Raw genomic sequence first — 18,242 nt, forward strand, 5'->3', positions numbered from 1 at the left:
CGAGCCTCACGCAGGAGTGAAGTCCCACTGAACCCAAGTAATGCGGAACTTTGTGACCTTGGACTCTGCTTGTGTTTGATGCCCACTGTAATGGTGAGGAAAGGGAAGCTCGGAAGTGCCTGCCAATGGCTGTCCAGAGGCCTTGGCTGCCAGCTCCCAGAGACCACGACAGCTTCCTTGGGCAGGTCAATGATTTCTAACCTGAGCTTCACGCAGACAAGACATCCTGATCATTAAGTATCAGCCCATGGAAAGACTGCTTGGGGCTTGGCGTTTCCTGAAAACACTGAGACCTGGGATTCTAACCTAGGTGCTGAGATCCCAGATGGGCATAGACTCCAGATCAGAGAACAATCTGATGGACAGGAAGCCTGGCCCTGTCACTGCAGGCTTCTGGGCCTATGCCAAGGGCTCTTCCAGCCATGGCCATTCCAGCTATGTGCAAATGATTCCTGAATTGCTCTTCTCCCACTGCTCTGGTGGTCTCAGCATCGGCCTGCTGATGGAAACCTGTTTCAGAGCTTGGTCAGCGTCTCTTGGGGCCTTCGTTCACAGTAGGTCGGATTCACCACTTCACTTCCAAAGCCCAAGCCACCAGAGAAGAACAAAGACTTCCGACCCGATGGGAGCTCCAAGGCTCACTGGGAAATTCCCTGAATGTTCCAACGGTCCAGTGGGACGACGAGGCGGCCAGACTAAGGTACAGAGACAGTACCCAAGGTAGTCATTTGCTGGCGCATCTGGTGACTGAGTCCCGCCACCACTCCACAGCCACAGTAAAAAGGAAGTCTGAGCCAGGGGAATCCTGGCCATCCAAGCAGAATGCCTCGGCCCTCTGAGCTCTCAGGCCCACCTGTGTGGCCTGAAGGCAGTGGCCTTCTGGGGCCAGGGAGAAAGAGAGCAGTGGGAAGGAAGATGCTGGCCATGCAGGTGGCTGTCCCGGGTTCGATTCCAATCGGCCCCTGAGCACAGAGCTGGCCTGAGCCCGACTGGGTGTGGCTCTCAAAGCGCAACAAAGCAGGTGAGTAAATCAAAATGATTTTCAAGCCTCTCACGCTGGCAGCTGGTGCATGCTTATTTGGAGGGCCGTGCTCCGGGGGACCCTGGGGAAGACCTGGTGTATCTATCGCACGGGCTGTGAGAGGGCAGCCGCTGCTCGCTCTTCCACTGGCCTCGGAAACCAAAGCCCTGCTCAGCCTGGGCCTCGGCGGGCCCCGGATGTCCACAGAGGGAAGCCACTGTGGGAGGCCATGGGTCTTACCTGCGTGTTTGTGGGGATGCTGCAGACTCCGCTGGCCTTGAGGGCTGTTTCCCTGCTGCAGGAAGAGGGCCGCTCCTTTCACCATGAAAAAGCTCTCACTTAAGCTGGGGAAAACCAGAGCCTGTTAGACTGGAGCTCAGAGAGATGAGCAAAAGACATACTGCAGAGGAAAAGCTTCGGCTCACAAATGGGATCTAAAACACAACTGAGATAAAATTCTGTGTGTGTGTGCGTGTGTGTATACATATTATTTTTTTCCCCCCACACCCTGCCTCTGCATTCAGGGATCACTCCTGGTGGGGCTCAGAGATCAAACCTGGGTTGGCTTGTGTGCAAGGCAAGTGCCCTACCTGCTGTGATATCTCTCCAGCCCCTGGGACAAAGTAGCCTTTAAAAAAAATGAACAAAAGCGGGGACACACCCTGCAGTGTGTGTGTGTGTGTGTGTCTGTGTGGGGTGCGGGGGCGGGGGGAGGAGTGCTTTGAAGGGCCAGGGATTGAACTCAGAGCAAGGCCTTTCTGTTCTAATGCTTTCTCCATCTTCCTGGGACAGGTTAACTTCTACTGACCATTTCACACTGTCCCCTTCCCAAACCCTGTACCGTAGCTTGCTACTGGATATCAAGCTGATGAAACAATGTGCCTGTTACAGCACCCCAGGTCTTATGATGGGGGTGGGGGGCGCGGGCGGGCTGCAGGGAGCTCTCGGGGCCAAGAGGCCCTTCCTGCAGGATATGATAAGGAACTTTGCAGTCATACAACACCTTCTAAAAATAGAGAGCAGCGCTGATTGGGAGAGAGTGATTCACTTGTGAATGTCTCATGCCCTTCCCTTTGATCTTAGTTTCTGACTCCCTGACCTTTCACAACTTCTAGGCTTCCTGGTGCCTTCCTCTGACGCAGTCCAAGGAGGAGGCTTTCACTGTGTTTGCATTTGCTTGTTTGCATCTTGAGAAAAGGGGCTGGCAGGTGACCTGTGATTTCACTTAATCACAGTTGCTGTGTTCACATGTAGGGAAAAAACAACAACAACCACAAACCATCAGGATGATCCAGTGAGTTTCTCAGCAGAATAAATTTTCTGCAGAATTAATCTTTTTCTTTCCTTTTTTTTTGGGGGGGGGGGGCATTTTAACCAACAAGAAACCTTGTACTCAACCTAAACAAAACACATTTTGAGTTGGGGATATGTGTAAGGCGCTGGCCTTACACATAAGTGGCCTCATTCGCACAGCATGGTCCCCCAAACAGCACTGGGAGCAACTCCCAGCACTGAGCCAGGAGTAGCCCCTAAGCACCAGGGTGTGGCCCCCAAACAAAACAAAAACATTTACAAAAGCTTAATAAAGCTTAATTTCATGAATTGGCTACCAAAGAGGTTTTTATCTCACAGACAGGAGGCTCCTCAAGGAGCACCTCAGGCCTAGCTTGTGCAAGGCCGTGAGTTCACCTCTGGCACACAGGGCCCTGGCAGGGCTTGGTGTGACCCTATGACATCCTCAACTGCCAATGACTCTAGGTTATCAGATGATGCCATCAGGGCCAGAGACACAGTACAGGAGTTAAGGTGCTTGTTTTGCAGGCTGCCATTCATGGCTCTGCAGGGTCCCCTGAGCACTGCCAGGGGTCACAGTCAAACATGGAGCTCTTGAGAACCACTGGGTGTGGCCCAGGGACCCCTTCCCCTAAATACTGTCAACTCTGAAAATTATCCCTAAAATTTAGTAACTTTTTAAAGGAGACTTGACTAACTGTGATTATCTTCTTTGCATTTCTTAGTAGCTTCCAAATTTCCTATTTGGAGCAAATGTTAACTTTTTTCAGCACTTCAAAAAACAATTTTTTAAATTGATTCAACACGAGATACAAAGTTGTTCATGACTGAGTTTCAGTCATACAATGTTCCAACACCCTTCCCTTCAGCAGTGTATGTTTCCTGCCACTAATGTCGCCAGTTTCTCTGTATTTTTAAACATTTTTTCCCCTTTTTTTGGTGTCACACCCAATGATGCTCAGGGGTCACTCCTGGCTCTGCACTCAGGAATTACTCCTGGCGGTGCTTGGGGAACATATGGAATGCAGGGGATTGAACTTGGGTTGGCTGCATGCAAGGCGAACACCCTCCCCCTCCCACTGTGCTATCGCTCTGGCCCCCTAGTTTCCCTTTTGCCCCCCAGACCCTGCCTTTCCCACCTCCCTCCTTTTCACTGTGGTTTGTGGTTTTTAACACTATTACTGAAAGGTTATCATATCTATGACTTTGCTTCCTTTCGGCATTCAACATTTGGGGGGAGGGGAGGGGGTGGAATTCCAAGATCAAAACCAGGTTTCCTGCATGAACTTTACCACTGAGCCACATTCCTGGCACACACTGACTTCTTTTTATAAACTTCTGCTTTTGTGCTAAAGGGTCATTCCTAGCTGTGATTTCTCTGAACAGCAAACATTAATTTAAAAATAACTGTGATGGAGAGAGTACAGTGGGTAGGCGCTTACCTTGCATATGGCCCACTAGGTTCGATCTCTGGCACATCATGGTCCCCTGAGCCCATTAAGGGTAATCCCTGAACACAGGGCCAGCAGTAAGCACTAAACACTATTGGAGGTGACCCTCAACCCCTTTCCCCCTCCATACACACACAAAACAAATTGTTAAAGTTCAGATAATAAAGGTAAGGTAAGGTAAAGGCCCTCCCGTTGATCGTCGATTTGCTCGAGCGGGCCCAGTAACGTCTCCATTGGAGACTTTGTTGTTACTGTGTCTGGCATATCGAATACTCTCAGTAGCTTTTAGGCTTATAATAATGTTAACATTTATGGTCTGATGCTGTAAGTTACTGCACCTCCTACCAAAGTGTTTTAATAACACCCATAATCTTATACTCCTTCAAATTCAAATATTAACTTTTTAAGTGACTTTCTTTTCACTTTCAAAGTAATACAAATGACCTCTGTTATGATAAGGGAAAAGCCAATTTATTAATTTTGTGGGAAAAAAGTTTAAATTATGGGAAACTATAAGCAGTCATTCACAAATGACATAGAAAAGGTTCTTGGGGCTGGAGAGATAGTTCAGAGGCCCTCATTCCAGGCCCTCATTCCAGAGGGTAGGGTGCTTGCCTTGCACTCAGCCTACCGGGGTTTGACCCCCAGTGTCTCATATGGTTCCCAGAGCAGGAGTGATTCCTGAGCTCAGAGCCAGGGGTAACCTCTGAGCATCTCCTAGTGAGGCCCCCAAAGTAAAACAAACAAACAAAAAACACACGAAGGGTTCAAAGTGGAAACATCTCAGAAAAAGCAGCACCTTTCTGGTGATAGTAGAAAGCAAAGCAATTCTTCAACAGAAACACAAAGGTGTATTTTGAAACGTGAGACAAGCAAGGTGCCCTCTGCTTGAGACCTGCACACCAATGTACAGGAGCGCAGCTCCCTTCCACAACGCCAAGGCCACAGAGAAACCTGATGTTTCCTTAAGCAAATTCTCAGGCTAAAAATAGTGACCGCTCTTCGAGCAAGAAACCAGGCGTGCTTGACAACACTCCCCAGTACAATTCTAGCCTGCTGCCTGCAGTCCAATCCCCAGGGTCTTTCTGCTGGGGAGTCCTGTGTCTGTCTGTCTGTCTGTCTGTGCTATGGGTTCCCAGTGCCCAGAAGCCCAAGGTTATAAACAGTGGCGGAAGGGAAAAGCTCCCCTTCCCTGAAGTCCCTTCTTCCTCTCAGTCATGGGTGGGAGGAGAGCAGAGGGCTCCCCATACCCTGGGGGACCTGGGAGGTAGCAGAACCCACACTGTCCCCTCCTAACCCCCCCAAAGTCTGTCAGTGTCACTGATCCTTCCTGAAAAGGTGACACCTTTTCCCCAGCTTTTCTGTTTGAGAGTGGAGGCCAGCCCCAACAAGCGTTCTCAGCAAAACTTGGAAAAGCTGCCCCAGGGGAGGCCCAGGTCCGTGGTGGGGTGGAGGCCCAGCTGGGCCACATCAGCCTCTTCTGCTCAAGGTTTTTTAAAAGAGGTGAAAAAGAGAAAGGTCCACACTGACCAGAAACCCAAGCACTCAGAGATCATGGACAGAAATTCCCCTCGTTTCCCTCTGGAAAAAAGCGGTGGTGGTGGTGGTGGTGGTGGTGGTGGTGGGGGAAGGGAGGGGGGGTTGTGAACAAAGGGAAAGCCTTAGGCAGAGCTTTTATCCCGTGATCACCGACAAAGCCAGCCACTCCTCTGTGTGCCTGAGAGCGCTAAGAAATCAGAGTCTCTGCATCTGTGGGAAGCTGTGTTTGGGGGGGGGGGGGCGCCCTGGGGGGCCCAGAACATACTTCTGTTTTGGTCAGGACAGTCACCAGGACTGCAGGGAGGCCCGAAGGCTGGAATGAGCAAATAGCAGGAGGGGGGAGGTCACAGCTGAGGCCTCTGAGGACCAGGAGTGGCTGCCCTCACTGCCCTTGATAGCCAGTGCCCTCGGAGGGGATGAGGGATGTGGACACACCTGCCCCACCCACCCCGTCAACGCTTTATGGGGCTCTCAGTCAAGGTTCCAATGGGGGCAGGACTCTCAGGGAGCAGAGGCTCGGAGCACCCCGCTGAGAGACTCCTTCCCGAAAAGTCCTTCGAGGCAGGAGAGATAGCCCAGAGGCTAATGTGCACATGTCCAAGCCCCCAGCCCAGTAAGATCCCGGCACTGTCCCCAGCCCAGTACGATCTCGGCACTGCGTGATCTCGGCACTGCGTACGTTCTCCTGAGCCCTGCCAGGAGCCATCCCTGAGCACAGCTGGCTGAGGCCCCCAAGCCAAACAAACGCAAAGGAAGGAGGCACTGGGTTCTCACCCGCTTTAGAAGGTCCTTGGGGCAAGGAAACAAACAGGTCTCCACCCCGGCCCCCCCCCCATCTCCAAGCAGATGACAGGTGCCAGTGCCCCCTTGGAAGTTGCTGGAGTCTCAACCAGCCAGAGCCACAGGTAGGAGCACAACAGAAACGTCCCCCTGCCCGGCCGGAGAATCCTGCCCCCCCCCCCCCCCCCCCCCCCCCGCCAGGAAGTTGGCTCAGGGGCAAGGGCAGAGCACGTGAGAGGCCTGGGTGTGGTCCCTGCCTGTCCCCTTCCTTCCACATTCCCTGGCTTGGGCACCCCCATCCCCCAACAGTACCAACAACGCTGACAACAACAGCAAAGGGAAAATCATGGGGTTAAAAACAAGCGCACCCACTGCCTTCCCCTCCCGACCCCCTTCCTCAAGGTTTCCTTCATTCTATCTCCTGGTACAAGTCAATTCTCAGACCCTGGTTACTGACATCTGGAAAGACAACACGAGGTGAGTTTCCACCAGACACAGAAGACACACGAGAAACCTCCATCGATGCTCCTCCAAAAAACCCAACCCCCAGAGTCTAGAGTCTTCCAGAAACCGAGGTGGGCGGGATACGTACTGGTTTAGGTCGGAAACTTCTGTGCGGCCGGCCGGAGGGCGCTGGTACACGAAGAGGGGCGCAGCTGCGAGCTGGCCGAGGCCGGGCTGCCAGGCACTCTGCTTCCACTGCACCCCCCAGCTCCGGAGGCTCCCCCTCCCTCTGGAGAGTCAAGCTGGGGTGCTCCTGCCCCCACGGGGAGAGCAAATGCCCCTGGTGGGACTCTCGTGCCCCCTGCTATCTGGGTTATAAAGGCCCTTGTCCCTGCCTCTGCGATGAAAGCAGCCCATTCAGAAGGAGCAGAGCAGCTGAAGTTGCTCGAATCACTTTCCTCCCACGGCTGGGCTGCGTGGCTGTGGGCTCGGGGAACAGCAAGCGGGTGTGCGCTGGAGCCCAGGAGGGCAAACAGCTGGATGCCCAGCAGCAGAGCCCAGGCGGGAGGGACTGTTCCTGTCCAGTGCACCCGCCGCAAGGGTTTCTGCTTCCCTCCCCACCGCATCCACTCACCCCGCAGTGCCTGCCTTCGGTGACCCGCGTTTTCAAAGCCTTTCACCTCCCCCAAATGCCCTAGTCACACCGGGGAGTTTGGAGGCTCCCTGAGGAGGCAGATGTTGGGGGCAGGGGGCATTCGGATGGAGGGGCCACCTGGTAGTTGTGTTGGGAAGGAGCTAGGAGTGCTTTGCATGAGTGTGTGCACAGACATGCGCGTGCGTGCACACACACACACACACACACGAACACATGTGCACACAACTGTGGGGACCAGGGCAGGTTGCAGAGGGAAAGGGGTCCTACGGGGCGAGAGCCAGCAGGGAGCCGTCAGTGTTTTTCCTTTCAACAGTGAGAGGAGGGATCAGGCAGGGAAGTGAGGGTGGGAGTCAAGAACAGATCCCTCCTGGGTCCCGGGAGGAACGTGAGCTAATGGGAGGATACTGGGGCTCTCTGTGAGGGAGGCACCCAGCACCCTGGGGTGGATGGGTCCTCACAACAGGACAAGAGAAACATACTCAGCTGAGGACACCAGTGCCACCAGGACGGGTAAGCCAACTTACACGTCACATCTCGCTCCCCGGGCCCATGGCAACCAGGGAAGACTAGCTGCCCGCCTGCATGCCACAGTCTCTCCACAAGCCCCCAAGCCCCCATTTGTCTCAGGGTGAGACCCGCATGCTCCCTCTGCACCCCGGCAGAGGCTCTGTAGCACGGCAGTCCCACACATCAGGTGCGCAGAGTGGAGGTCACTGGTGCGACCTGGCAGCTGCTCTCCAGTCTGCGAGTTCTCATGAAGAGAACCCCCCCACCCCCCCACACACACCCAGTGAGGAGCAGAACAAACTTCCGGGAGGACATCAGTTAGAACCCAGAAGTAGGGACTCCCATGCATTTTCCTTCCAAAAACTCTGACATATCCCAGCGCTGCTTAGTTCCAGGGTTCAGAAATACAGCTCCCAAGGGCCAGAGAGGTGAACCGTGCTAGGGCACTTGTCTTGCATGTGGCCGACCTGGATTCAATCCTCGGCATCCCATATGCGTCCCAAGCACAGTCAGGAATGACCTCTGTTCACAGAGTCAACCCTGAGCACTGCTGGGTGTAGCCCCCAAACCAAAAAAGAGACACGGTCAGCCAGGCGGTCAGAGGTGGTTCAGAAGCTTGGCTGCTTCCAGCGACTTAGGTGTGGTTGGTGTCAGGTCCGGTCTGTGCCCAACAGGTGCTCAGGCACAGGGCAGACACGACTGGACTCTGGATGGACACAGCTTTCCGGGCCTGGCCGTGCCACTCCCAGAATCCCAAGGAAGTGGGGTGGCGAGGAGGGTGGGCAGTGGGGTTCCCCCGGACTGTCGGCTGTGAGTGAACCCCAACCCTGAGACACTTTCCTGAGACTCCTTTCCCACAGCCAGGCCTCCTGTCTCCCGCGCACAGTGGTCCCTCCCACTGGAAGAACTGGACACTCTGTGGTCCCAAGCCTGATTTTTCAGAGACAGGGTCACCAGGGAAGCAACTGGTGCCGGCAGAGCCCGTGCTTCACCTGTGGGGATTCCTGAGCTCTGTCCCCAGCACAGAGAGGAAATATATATGAAGGAAAGCTCAGCTCTCGGATCTTCCCCCTTCCCCTTCCCCAGCCCCTTATCTGCATCCACTCCTGAAAGATGGGGCAGGTGGGCCTTCATCCACTCTGCTCCTGCTAGGGCTGGCTCGGCTGACTCTCATTCAGAAGGACTGCCAAGAGCCCCGGTGCCTCTTTCCAACAAACTCCAGAAGCCCTTCTGATACAGAGCTAGGGTTAAGAACCTCTGCACTGGGGCCGGAGAGGCAGTATACGGTGGGTAAGAAGGCACTTGCCTCACGCGTTGTCATAAACATACCTTTCCCCCAGTAGGCACACAGTGAACGTTTTCTGCAGGTCAAAGGGAACAAATCTCCAAGATGACCCCCATGAAATGCCTTGTCCTCCCTCCCCCTTTGAAGATGAATCACACCACAAGACACAAGGAAGGGTCAAAACCCAAAGCCCCTCTTTGGAAAGAGCAAACAGGTGAGCAGGTTCCCTGTCACAAGTGTTCTGACTTTAAAGATGTGCAGACTCTGAAAAGGGCCCCGTGGGTGGGGAAACAGGTCATTCCTGCGGCATACCTGTCAGCTAGAGAGGCCCAGCTGCTCACCTCAACCCAGCACGCAGGGGACGGGGACATTTCTAGCACTGCAGGGCATGAAGCCGAAGCCTACAAAATGCTGGCAGGGGGTGGGGGTGGGGGCCCTCACAAGCGCCTTTGCTGGCAGGACATGCATTGTTTGGCCAGAAGGCGTGGGCTGCTCTCAGAGAGAAGGAATGCCCACAAGTATTTCAGACAGTAAGGGTCAGTCCCTGAAGCCAGTCCCTGAAGCCACAGCACTCCACAGTGTCCCTTCATTGTGTGTGTGTGTGTATGAGAGAAAGACAGAGAGAGAGACAGAGAGACAGAGAGAGCAAGCAAACAAGCACGCATGGTGCTTTCCCATTGCTTAAATATGACCCTGGCACACTGTGTACCCTGCACTGGCTCTATGTGCCTGAGGCCCCCAGGAACCCCCAGTCCCACCCACAGAGGAGAGGCTAGTGCTCCCTTTCCCTACATATCCGCCACCCCAGCATCTGAACCCGTGAAAGCCGGCGGAAGGAATAAAGGCTGCATTGTGTGAGAAATGCAACAGCAGCAAGACAACCTAGCCAGCCAGAAATAACTGGCTCATGAAGACAGCACAACAATCCCAAGAATGAGCTGGCTCTGTGGCCGTATGCATGGCCCCTTCTCAGGCTTGCAGCCCCGTCGCAGTCCCTGGGGCTCAGGTCCAACCAGCCCTAGGCCCCTTCCCCCACCCCTGTCCCTTGACCTTCGGTCTGCACTCTGGTTGGTCCCAGCCCCTTCCATACACTCGGGGTCAGGCCACATCCCCCGAACCATGAGTGCCAGCTCAGTGCCACCACAGGGTAGTCAGCGTAGGGTGGACTGCACTGCCCAGTGTGGTGGCCACCAGCCAGAGGTGCTGGCTGGACACACCCTGTGCAGTGAATCGCTCCTTTTATTTCACTGAATCAGATCTTTCATGTGTTGCCTGCGGCTGGTGGCTATGACAGAGGACAATGCATTGGCCCCAGCTGTGTTCACCCTATGGTGAGTCAGGGTGAGGACCCCCGGCCTTGAAGCAGCTCTGCAGACTTCTTGACCCGAGCTGTGGTCACAGGCCCAGCCTCAGCACTGTCAAGGACAGGGCTCGACAGGTTACCTGTCCAGACTTCTGGTGATTGCCTTCCAGGAGGGCAGTGCTCGCTGCGCTATGTTGTGGATATATTATTTTCTTTTTCTTTTCTTTCTTTTTCCTTCTTTTTACTTTCTGAGTCACAGCCAGTGATGCTCAGGGCTTACTCTTGGCTCGGCACTCAGGAATAACTCCTGGGGAAGCTCAGGGGACTATATGGGATGCCGGGGACCGAACCAAGGTCAACTGCATGTAAGGCAAACGTCCTCCCTGCTGTGCTATCACTGCAGCTCCTTGGACGTTGTTTTTATACACCCAACACCCCCTCAACCCCCCTCCCCCCACCCACACACAACCTGACTCAAAGAACTCAACATGGGTCAAAAAAGTGCTTTGTGATGGAAGTCTTCTCTGTGTCAACTCGTACGCTTTCTCAGGCATTGTTCTTAGCACCTTAGTCTCTGCTCCAGCCCTTGTCCATCCCTGCCAGGTCTGTGCTGCCTCTTCCCTATCTCTGCTCTCAGTCTCCGCTCTCTCCTGCTGCCCATCTGCCAGGGCCCCTACCTTCACCCGGACGTCTTCCCTCTCCATCTCAGCGGCTCCCCTGTAACAGTGGCTAGCACTTTCTCTCAATTGGCAGATGAGGAAACAAGGGGTTGGGTGCTAATATGGGAGCCCAAGCCTCCAGGCCATGTTCTAGACCTGGATCTCCGTACCAAAGCACCAGCAGTAAGGCGACCTTCTCACCTCCATAAAGGGACATCAGCACCAGCTGACACGCCTATCGTTTGGTGGTAGCTGAGGTAACAATTTACCTCAACAGTATTAATACTATTAAGAATATTATTACCTTTAAAGTACTGTTATAATACATGTATTATTACATATAGTAGTATTACAGTATTATTACATATAGTAGTATTACTATCACAAGATTAATAGTATTCAAACTTCTGCTTCAGGCATCCAAAGGGATGTCCCCGCATCAACCACCAAAGTGCCAACCTCCCCCCACCACCACCCCTAACGCACTCGCCCAGATTGCCTCTTGGCAGCTGACACGTCAGGTGCCCAGCACACACAGGAGGAACTGAACAAGGATGACTCACAGCAGCAACACAGGGCTGCCACCCAGCCCTGCTCTCCTGGCCCCTGAATCCCTCACCACTGCACTTCCAGGCTGGCACGGTGCCCCATGGACTCAGTGACATGCCACTCTGCAGAAAGTCTGGGGCAACGGGGTGGAGCTCATTGTGCACGTTGAGAAACCTAATTCTCTGCACCTAGCCCTGAGAAACTGAGACCCAGAGGGGCAAAGTTTTTGGCCCAACTTCACCTGGCCACAAAATGCAGCCGCTGGAGAGAAACATGGGAGCCCGACTTTGCAGCCCGGTCCCCCTATGCAGAACCGGCATGTGGCATGCTCTCCAGAATAGCCAGGAAGCCCACAGTGCCTCCCAGCAACTCAGAACTCAAACCTCACAAGCATGAGGCTGGGCTCCGGGAACATCTGGTTCACCGAGTGGGGTACTCCAGTGGGGTGTCTGGTACAAGGGCTGAGGAGATAGGCTGGATCAGCCAATGGGCACTGAAGGAAACAAAGAAATATCTTATGCATTGTTGAGAGCCAGCTTTGAGAACTGCTAGAAAAGGGAGTTAGTTACCCAACATCTGGGCAGCTGAAAAAAATGTAGCCAAATAACTACTGGACCAAAAAGGAAATCAAAGAAGAAATTAAAAAAAAGATTCCTTGAAATGAACTAGAATAGAGAAACAAAGTATCAGAATTTATGGGCTGTGGCAAGAGCTGGTCTCTATTGAAAAGGAGAAAAAGTTCCAATTAACAACCTAAAGATGTCTTCAACACTGGGTGAAGGAAAGAATCTCAAAATTAGTGAAAGGAAATAATAAACATCAGAGCAGAAATCAATGCTATGGAAATCAAGAAAGCAATACAAAGAATAATTGAAACCAGGAGCTGGTTCTTTAAAAAAAATAAACAAGACAGGAAAAGCCTGGGCTAGACTCAGGAGGGGATCAAAAAGAGAAAATGCCCAAATAAACTGGATCAGAGATGGGATCAGAAATCGCAATAGACCCCCTCAGAAAATCAAGAGATCCTGAGTTTACTATGAACAACTTTATGCTTTTAAGTTTTAGAGCCTAAAAGACGTGGGCAGATTGTTAGAAACACATAACTTTCCCAAACCAAGCTGAGAAGAAACAGAAAACCTGAATAGGCCCATCACAAACAAGGCAATTGAAACAACAATTAAAAATCTCCCCAAGAACAAAAGCCCTGGCTCACATGGTTCAGTGGTGAGTTCTATGATACCTTCAAAGGCGAGCTACTGTCTTTACAGCTCAAGCTGTTTCATACTACTGAATAAATGCAGGAACTCTTCCAAAGAGATTCTCTAAAACCAACTTTACACTAACACCCAAAGCTGAGAGAGATGTTACTGAAGAAAGAAATTTTAGACAAACTTCTCCAATGAACATCGGTGCAAAAATCTCCAACAAAATCTTAGCAAAACAAATCCAACATCATGTCAAAAAGATCATGTAGCACGATCGACTGGGATTCGTCCCCAAGAGGCCAGGATGGTTCAACATTGGCAAATCAATCAATATGATACACCATATTAATAAATGGAAAGATAAAATCATAAGATCAGAGGGGCTGGAGCAATAACACAGCAGGTAGGGTGTTTGCCTTGCACGTGGCCAACCCGGGTTCGATTCCCAGCATCTCATATGGTCTCCTGAGCACCGTCAGGGGTGATTCCTGAGTGCAGAGCCAGGAGTAACCCCTGTGCATCGCCAGGTGTGACCCAAAAAAAGCAAAAAAAAAAAAAATCATAAGATCATATCAACTGATGTAGAGAAAGCTTTAAACAAGATCCAACACCCATTCGTGATATAAACCCTCAACTAAATAGGGGTGGACCACGTAGGACTATTCAAACCCAGGCTCAATTATTGACACCCCATATGATCCCAAATGCCGCCAGGAACGAACCCTGAACCAGGAGTAGGCTCTGAGCACAATGGAAGCGTATGCACTGGTGAGGAATGATGAAATCATGCAATTGATGGCAACTTGGAATGGGAGGAAATCACGGGAAGTGAACTAAGTCAGGAGAAGAACAAATGCAGGGTGACCGCACTTATCTGTGATACACAGAATAAGGTATCAGGAATAAGGAATAAGGTAGTGAATAGGATAATGGAATACAAGGTGTCAAAGGTGGACAAACCCTTGGGCCTAGATTACAGAAAGGAGAAGGCCAGGGAAGGAGAGAATCTGGGTGGGGGAGGCTAAGAAAAGGCGGACAGGAGGTACCAAGGGCAAGGGTCGGGGGCCTTGGTAACAGTGGTGGTGCAGAGGTGTGGTTTATGTATATGCCCAGACCACAGAGCCAACAATACTGTAAACATGGGACGTAAACCACAACAACCAAACTTAAAACTGTGCCTGTTAGGAGTCAGGACAGGGGCTGGGATGGAACGAAGAATCATGCGGAAAGAACTAGAACACTGTATGACTAAAACTCTATTTTAAATTGCTTTGTATATCATAGTACGTACATTTTTAAAAAATTTCTTTTTAGGGGATGGAGCAATAGCACAGTGGGTACGGTGTTTGCCTTGCACGCAGCCGACCAGGGTTCGATTCTCAGCATCCCGTATGGTCCCCCGAGCACTGCCAGGAGCAATTCCTGAGTGCATGAGCCACGAATTGTTTCAAATGGTGCTTTGGATTGAGCCCAGGGCTTCATACATGCAAGACAAGTGTGCAGGGCTGAGCTACGTACATCCTTGGCTGAACATATCTGTTTCAACTTGTGGCCTCCCACCCCTTAAAACAGAGAAACACGCTGATCACCTCTCTGGCCCATGGGGAGGCCTAAGGACAGGCAACACCCAACAGTAACAAACACATCCACCTCAGCATCTAAATTCCGTCCTCTGCAAAAAGGAAGCAGGCTCCAGGGAGAAAGGATTGATTTCACAGATGGGTATGGGTAAGCACAAGTTGAGGCCTGGAACATCTGGTGCCAGAAAAGGGATGCGTTTAACAGGGGATGGAGGCACGTCGGGACACAGAGGTCAGCTCGACGAAGATCCAACTGGCCAAACTGGGGAAATCTGGACTTCAAAACCAGCAATACAGTGAACAGATTCTAAACCATGAAATAAGAGAGACAAACATCATTAGGCCCATAGTTAGAACAGAAAAGCTGACGGGGGGTCGGGGGTGGGAGGAGGTTGCATGACAGAATGCTAACATAATTTCCAGCATCCTCTTTGGTTTTGTTCTGGACTAACACCTGGCCATTCTCAGGGGATACCTGCAGTCTGGTGCTCAGAGGCCACGCGGTGCTGGGGATAGAACCCGGGGCTCCCACATGCAGGGCATGCGCTCCAGCCTTCTGCATCTTTCCCCCATCCCTGAGATGTAACAATGATAAAGGAGGAAAGATGAACCATCCGGTGAAAATGTCAGGCTAAGTCCACTGTGATGACCAAACTGAGCATCAGTGATAACCAGAAAATAGGAATATCCCACGCCAGCCTGATGGCCCATGGGCATCCGGGCATGGCTCCTGCTGAGTCTAACCTAGCGGAATTTGGTGAGATAAACCCAATGGAGGCCCACCATGCAGGTCTGCTCCCTTCAAAGGTGTCCAGTCCTCAGAGTCAAAAGCTGTGGAATATCCTAGAAGGAATGAAACTCGAGAGGCCAACAATGCATCACAAGTGATGCTCATCAGGCCTGGATGTCTGTGAAGGCCACTGCAGAGCTCACTGGGTGACTGTGATGAGTGTGAGGACACAGTGGCAGCTGGGCCCTGCAGTCAGCAGTAGCAATGGGACTTCAAAGTGGGGTGCCTGACGGTCTCTGTGGTGAACATGGGGTCTTTCTCCAACTTCTGTATGGTTTCAAAGACTTTCTCATTAGAAAAAAATTCTAGGGCTGGAGCAATAGTCCAGGAGGCAGGGTGCTTGCCTTGCCATGGCTAACGCAGTTTAATCCCCCAACACTGCATATGGTCCTTAGAGCATGCCAGGAGTGATCCCTGAGATACCCTGAGAGTAAGTCCTGAGCACAGTCAGGTGTGCCCCCACCCCAAAACAGACAAACAACATCAAAATCCCACCTCAGTGAATTTCAATAAAATACAGCTTGCAGTTTCTCTTCACTGGAAGGTAACTTCTGACCACTCCACTTGTCACTGTCACTGACATATTACATGGCCTTTCCCTTTCACTTTTTGGAGGTCTCCCCGCCTCCCATCAACATTTCCAGCCTCAGGAACTGCACCACGCAGTGGGCACTAGAGGCACTGTGCTCTCAGCTTCCTCTCTGAGTGGGGCCGCCCAGTTTTTGAGGTCGCATTCACCACTGGTACTAAACCACAGTCTCGCATTTTCCTGCCCGGAGACCAAGCTTTCTGGAACAGCGGGGGGCCAGCCTGTCCGTGCGCGCAGCCCATTGTGCAGGGCACGTGGAATCAGGATGCTGCGGGTCTGCAGGATGTGACTCAGCATCCTGTTTTCCCATGTCTGGGCGGTCAGCGGCTTTGGCACTGAGAGCTACAGCTGACTTCACCTCGCAAGACCACAGGCACCCTCCAACGTTCACTGGTGGGACTGGCCCAGGGCATCGGCTATCCCTGCAGGTCTAACAGAAACTGATCTGCTTGTCTGAGACTGTACCTCCTGGGAACACTCCATGGCGAACCTCAGGGAGCAGGAGTGTGGAGGGGGATGGATTCGGTGGTTTTTGAAAGTGACCAGGAATCAGCTGGGCTGGCTTCTCTCTGCTCTGGCGCCAAGGAAGCTCTGGCAGAGATTCACAGCCACACGCCGACAGGTGCACAAACCAACATCATGTCTCCCACCTCAAGCCTTCCCCTGACCGCACCTTCTCTGCCTCAATTTCTGCAATGTTCCTCTTTTCTCTAAAAGGAAAGCGGAATATTGTTGTTGTTCCAACAACTCTGTTGTTGTTGCTTTGTGTTTGGTTTGGGGGGGAGGGTCACACCTGGTTGTGTTCGGGGTCTGTTCCAGAACCCCACTTTAAATTCTGTTTTTATGAACTTTTTCCTTAGTGCTACAGACTGAAACCAGGGCCTCATACATGCGAGGCAAGAGCTCAACTGTTGAGCTACACCCCTGACATTTTAATGAATTTTAAAAACCTTCAGACCCCTTTTGATCGTGCTATGGTAGACAGAGAGTACGCATGTTCACTCAGGAGGACAAGAACTCACGGTCACCTTTGCTCAACACGGAAGGTGCAGCCTTCAAGCTGGAAACCTGATACATACACAGGCATGAGGAGTGCACTGACAAGTGGGTGATGCAGACTACTTGGAATAAAAACTGCCTCCAGGGTCCCCGAGCGATAGAACTGTGGGGAGGGCACTTGCCTTGCACCTGGTTGACCGGAGTTTGATCCCTGGCACCACATATGGTCCCCTGGAGCACCGCCAGGAGTGACCAGGAGTGAACCCAGCTACAGAGCTGCCGGGTAAGGCCCGAAAAGCAAACCCACAAACAAAAGCCTGCCTCTGCAGCCAGGTTCCTTCAGCAAAGACACTTTCTCCTCCTACCCCCCCATGGAGCAGAAGGATCATCTGGGACCTGAACAGGAGGGGGCAAGGGGTGTCCGCTTATCCAAATGGGTCAACCACAAATCTAGAGAGCCTCAAGCTTCCACCTGCTACAGACATGGCCGGGCGCAGGCGGGGCAGGACATCTGCGAAGCAATCAGCCCTTTCTAGAGCCAGGTCTCCACACAGGGCTGATAGTTGCCTCCCCAGTGGGAATTCTTACCAGCGCGGCTTTGTCAGGGGAGCGGGGTGTGGGGCAGCCCTGGGAGGAGGGAGGGGTCCCCAGCAGGGTGGACCTCCCCAAGGCAGGAACCTCCCACAGCTTTCTCTGCAACCAGTCTTTAAAAATAGCTTCAAAGGTAGCTATTGAAGAAAAGAAAAAAACTTTATACAAATAAAGGAGGTGGGGCAGGGAGGGAGGGAGGGAGGTTGCTTCCCAGGGGGGAAAAAAAAGTCTGGTAGGAGGAGCCACAGGGCTTGTAGGCAACTGGTCAGGCCCTGGCTGTTTGGAGCCACGCGCCTGACCTGGTCCCTTGCAGTCCAGCCCAGGAGAAGGAGGTCAGGAGGGCAGGCGGCTGGCACTTCCCACCAGTCAGGAAAATGACAGTTCTGCATGCACTGCGCTGCATGGGTGAGGATGGGCCTACACGACCATGTGTGGGCCCTGGGGGAAGAGGACTTTTCCTCAGTTCCCAGGACGGCTGTTGGCTGGGCCAAGGTCACTGCCATGAGGCTATCAGGTGGCCCTGCTCTGTCCAGGTGCTGGTGGCAATAACTATCCATGTGTGAGGATTTCTCACTAGCCAGCACCTCCATGGGGCGGGGACCATCACTTGGACCTACCATGCACCCAAGGTGGGCCCGTTCCCCACTCCTATCCCCCCCCACCAGCTGGCGGGGGGGGGGGGGTGACAGTGCATCAGGCAGCCCAATCACTCAGCACCTGTGAAAGGCTCCTCCCTCACGGCGTTAATTAATCCTGTTTTGATTAATCCTGTTTTCCTCCGGCAGCTTTCTGGGAAGCAGAAGGAACTTGGATGTCCTCCTAGTTTAAGGAATTTTCTGATCCTCTGTCCAAGCGCTGAGCTCTGCCAAGCACACGCCCAAGACGGCCTCCAAAGGTCGGTTCCTTCTCACCCAGTGGCCAGCTGGGCCATGTCAGACAGGAGGCAGATCCCAGCCAAGTGGCCACTCTTTCTGCTGGTCGACTACATCATTCTCTCCTCTC

At 52.5% G+C, this 18,242-nt stretch overlaps 1 protein-coding gene across 1 annotated transcript in view; it reads right to left on the reverse strand.

The window, feature by feature from the left end:
• The window catches only part of SSH1 (slingshot protein phosphatase 1), a 56,896-nt gene that overhangs the window by 23,729 nt on the left and 14,925 nt on the right, over window positions 1-18,242 (reverse strand). The window contains exon 3 of the mRNA XM_056114466.1: window positions 1,262-1,365. Coding sequence (XP_055970441.1) covers window positions 1,262-1,365 — 104 coding nt within the window. The remainder of the gene's footprint in view (window positions 1-1,261; window positions 1,366-18,242) is intronic.

This window comes from Sorex fumeus, unplaced genomic scaffold (assembly GCF_029834395.1).
Source record: "Sorex fumeus unplaced genomic scaffold, SorFum_2.1 ptg000025l, whole genome shotgun sequence".
Lineage (NCBI taxonomy): Eukaryota > Metazoa > Chordata > Mammalia > Eulipotyphla > Soricidae > Sorex > Sorex fumeus.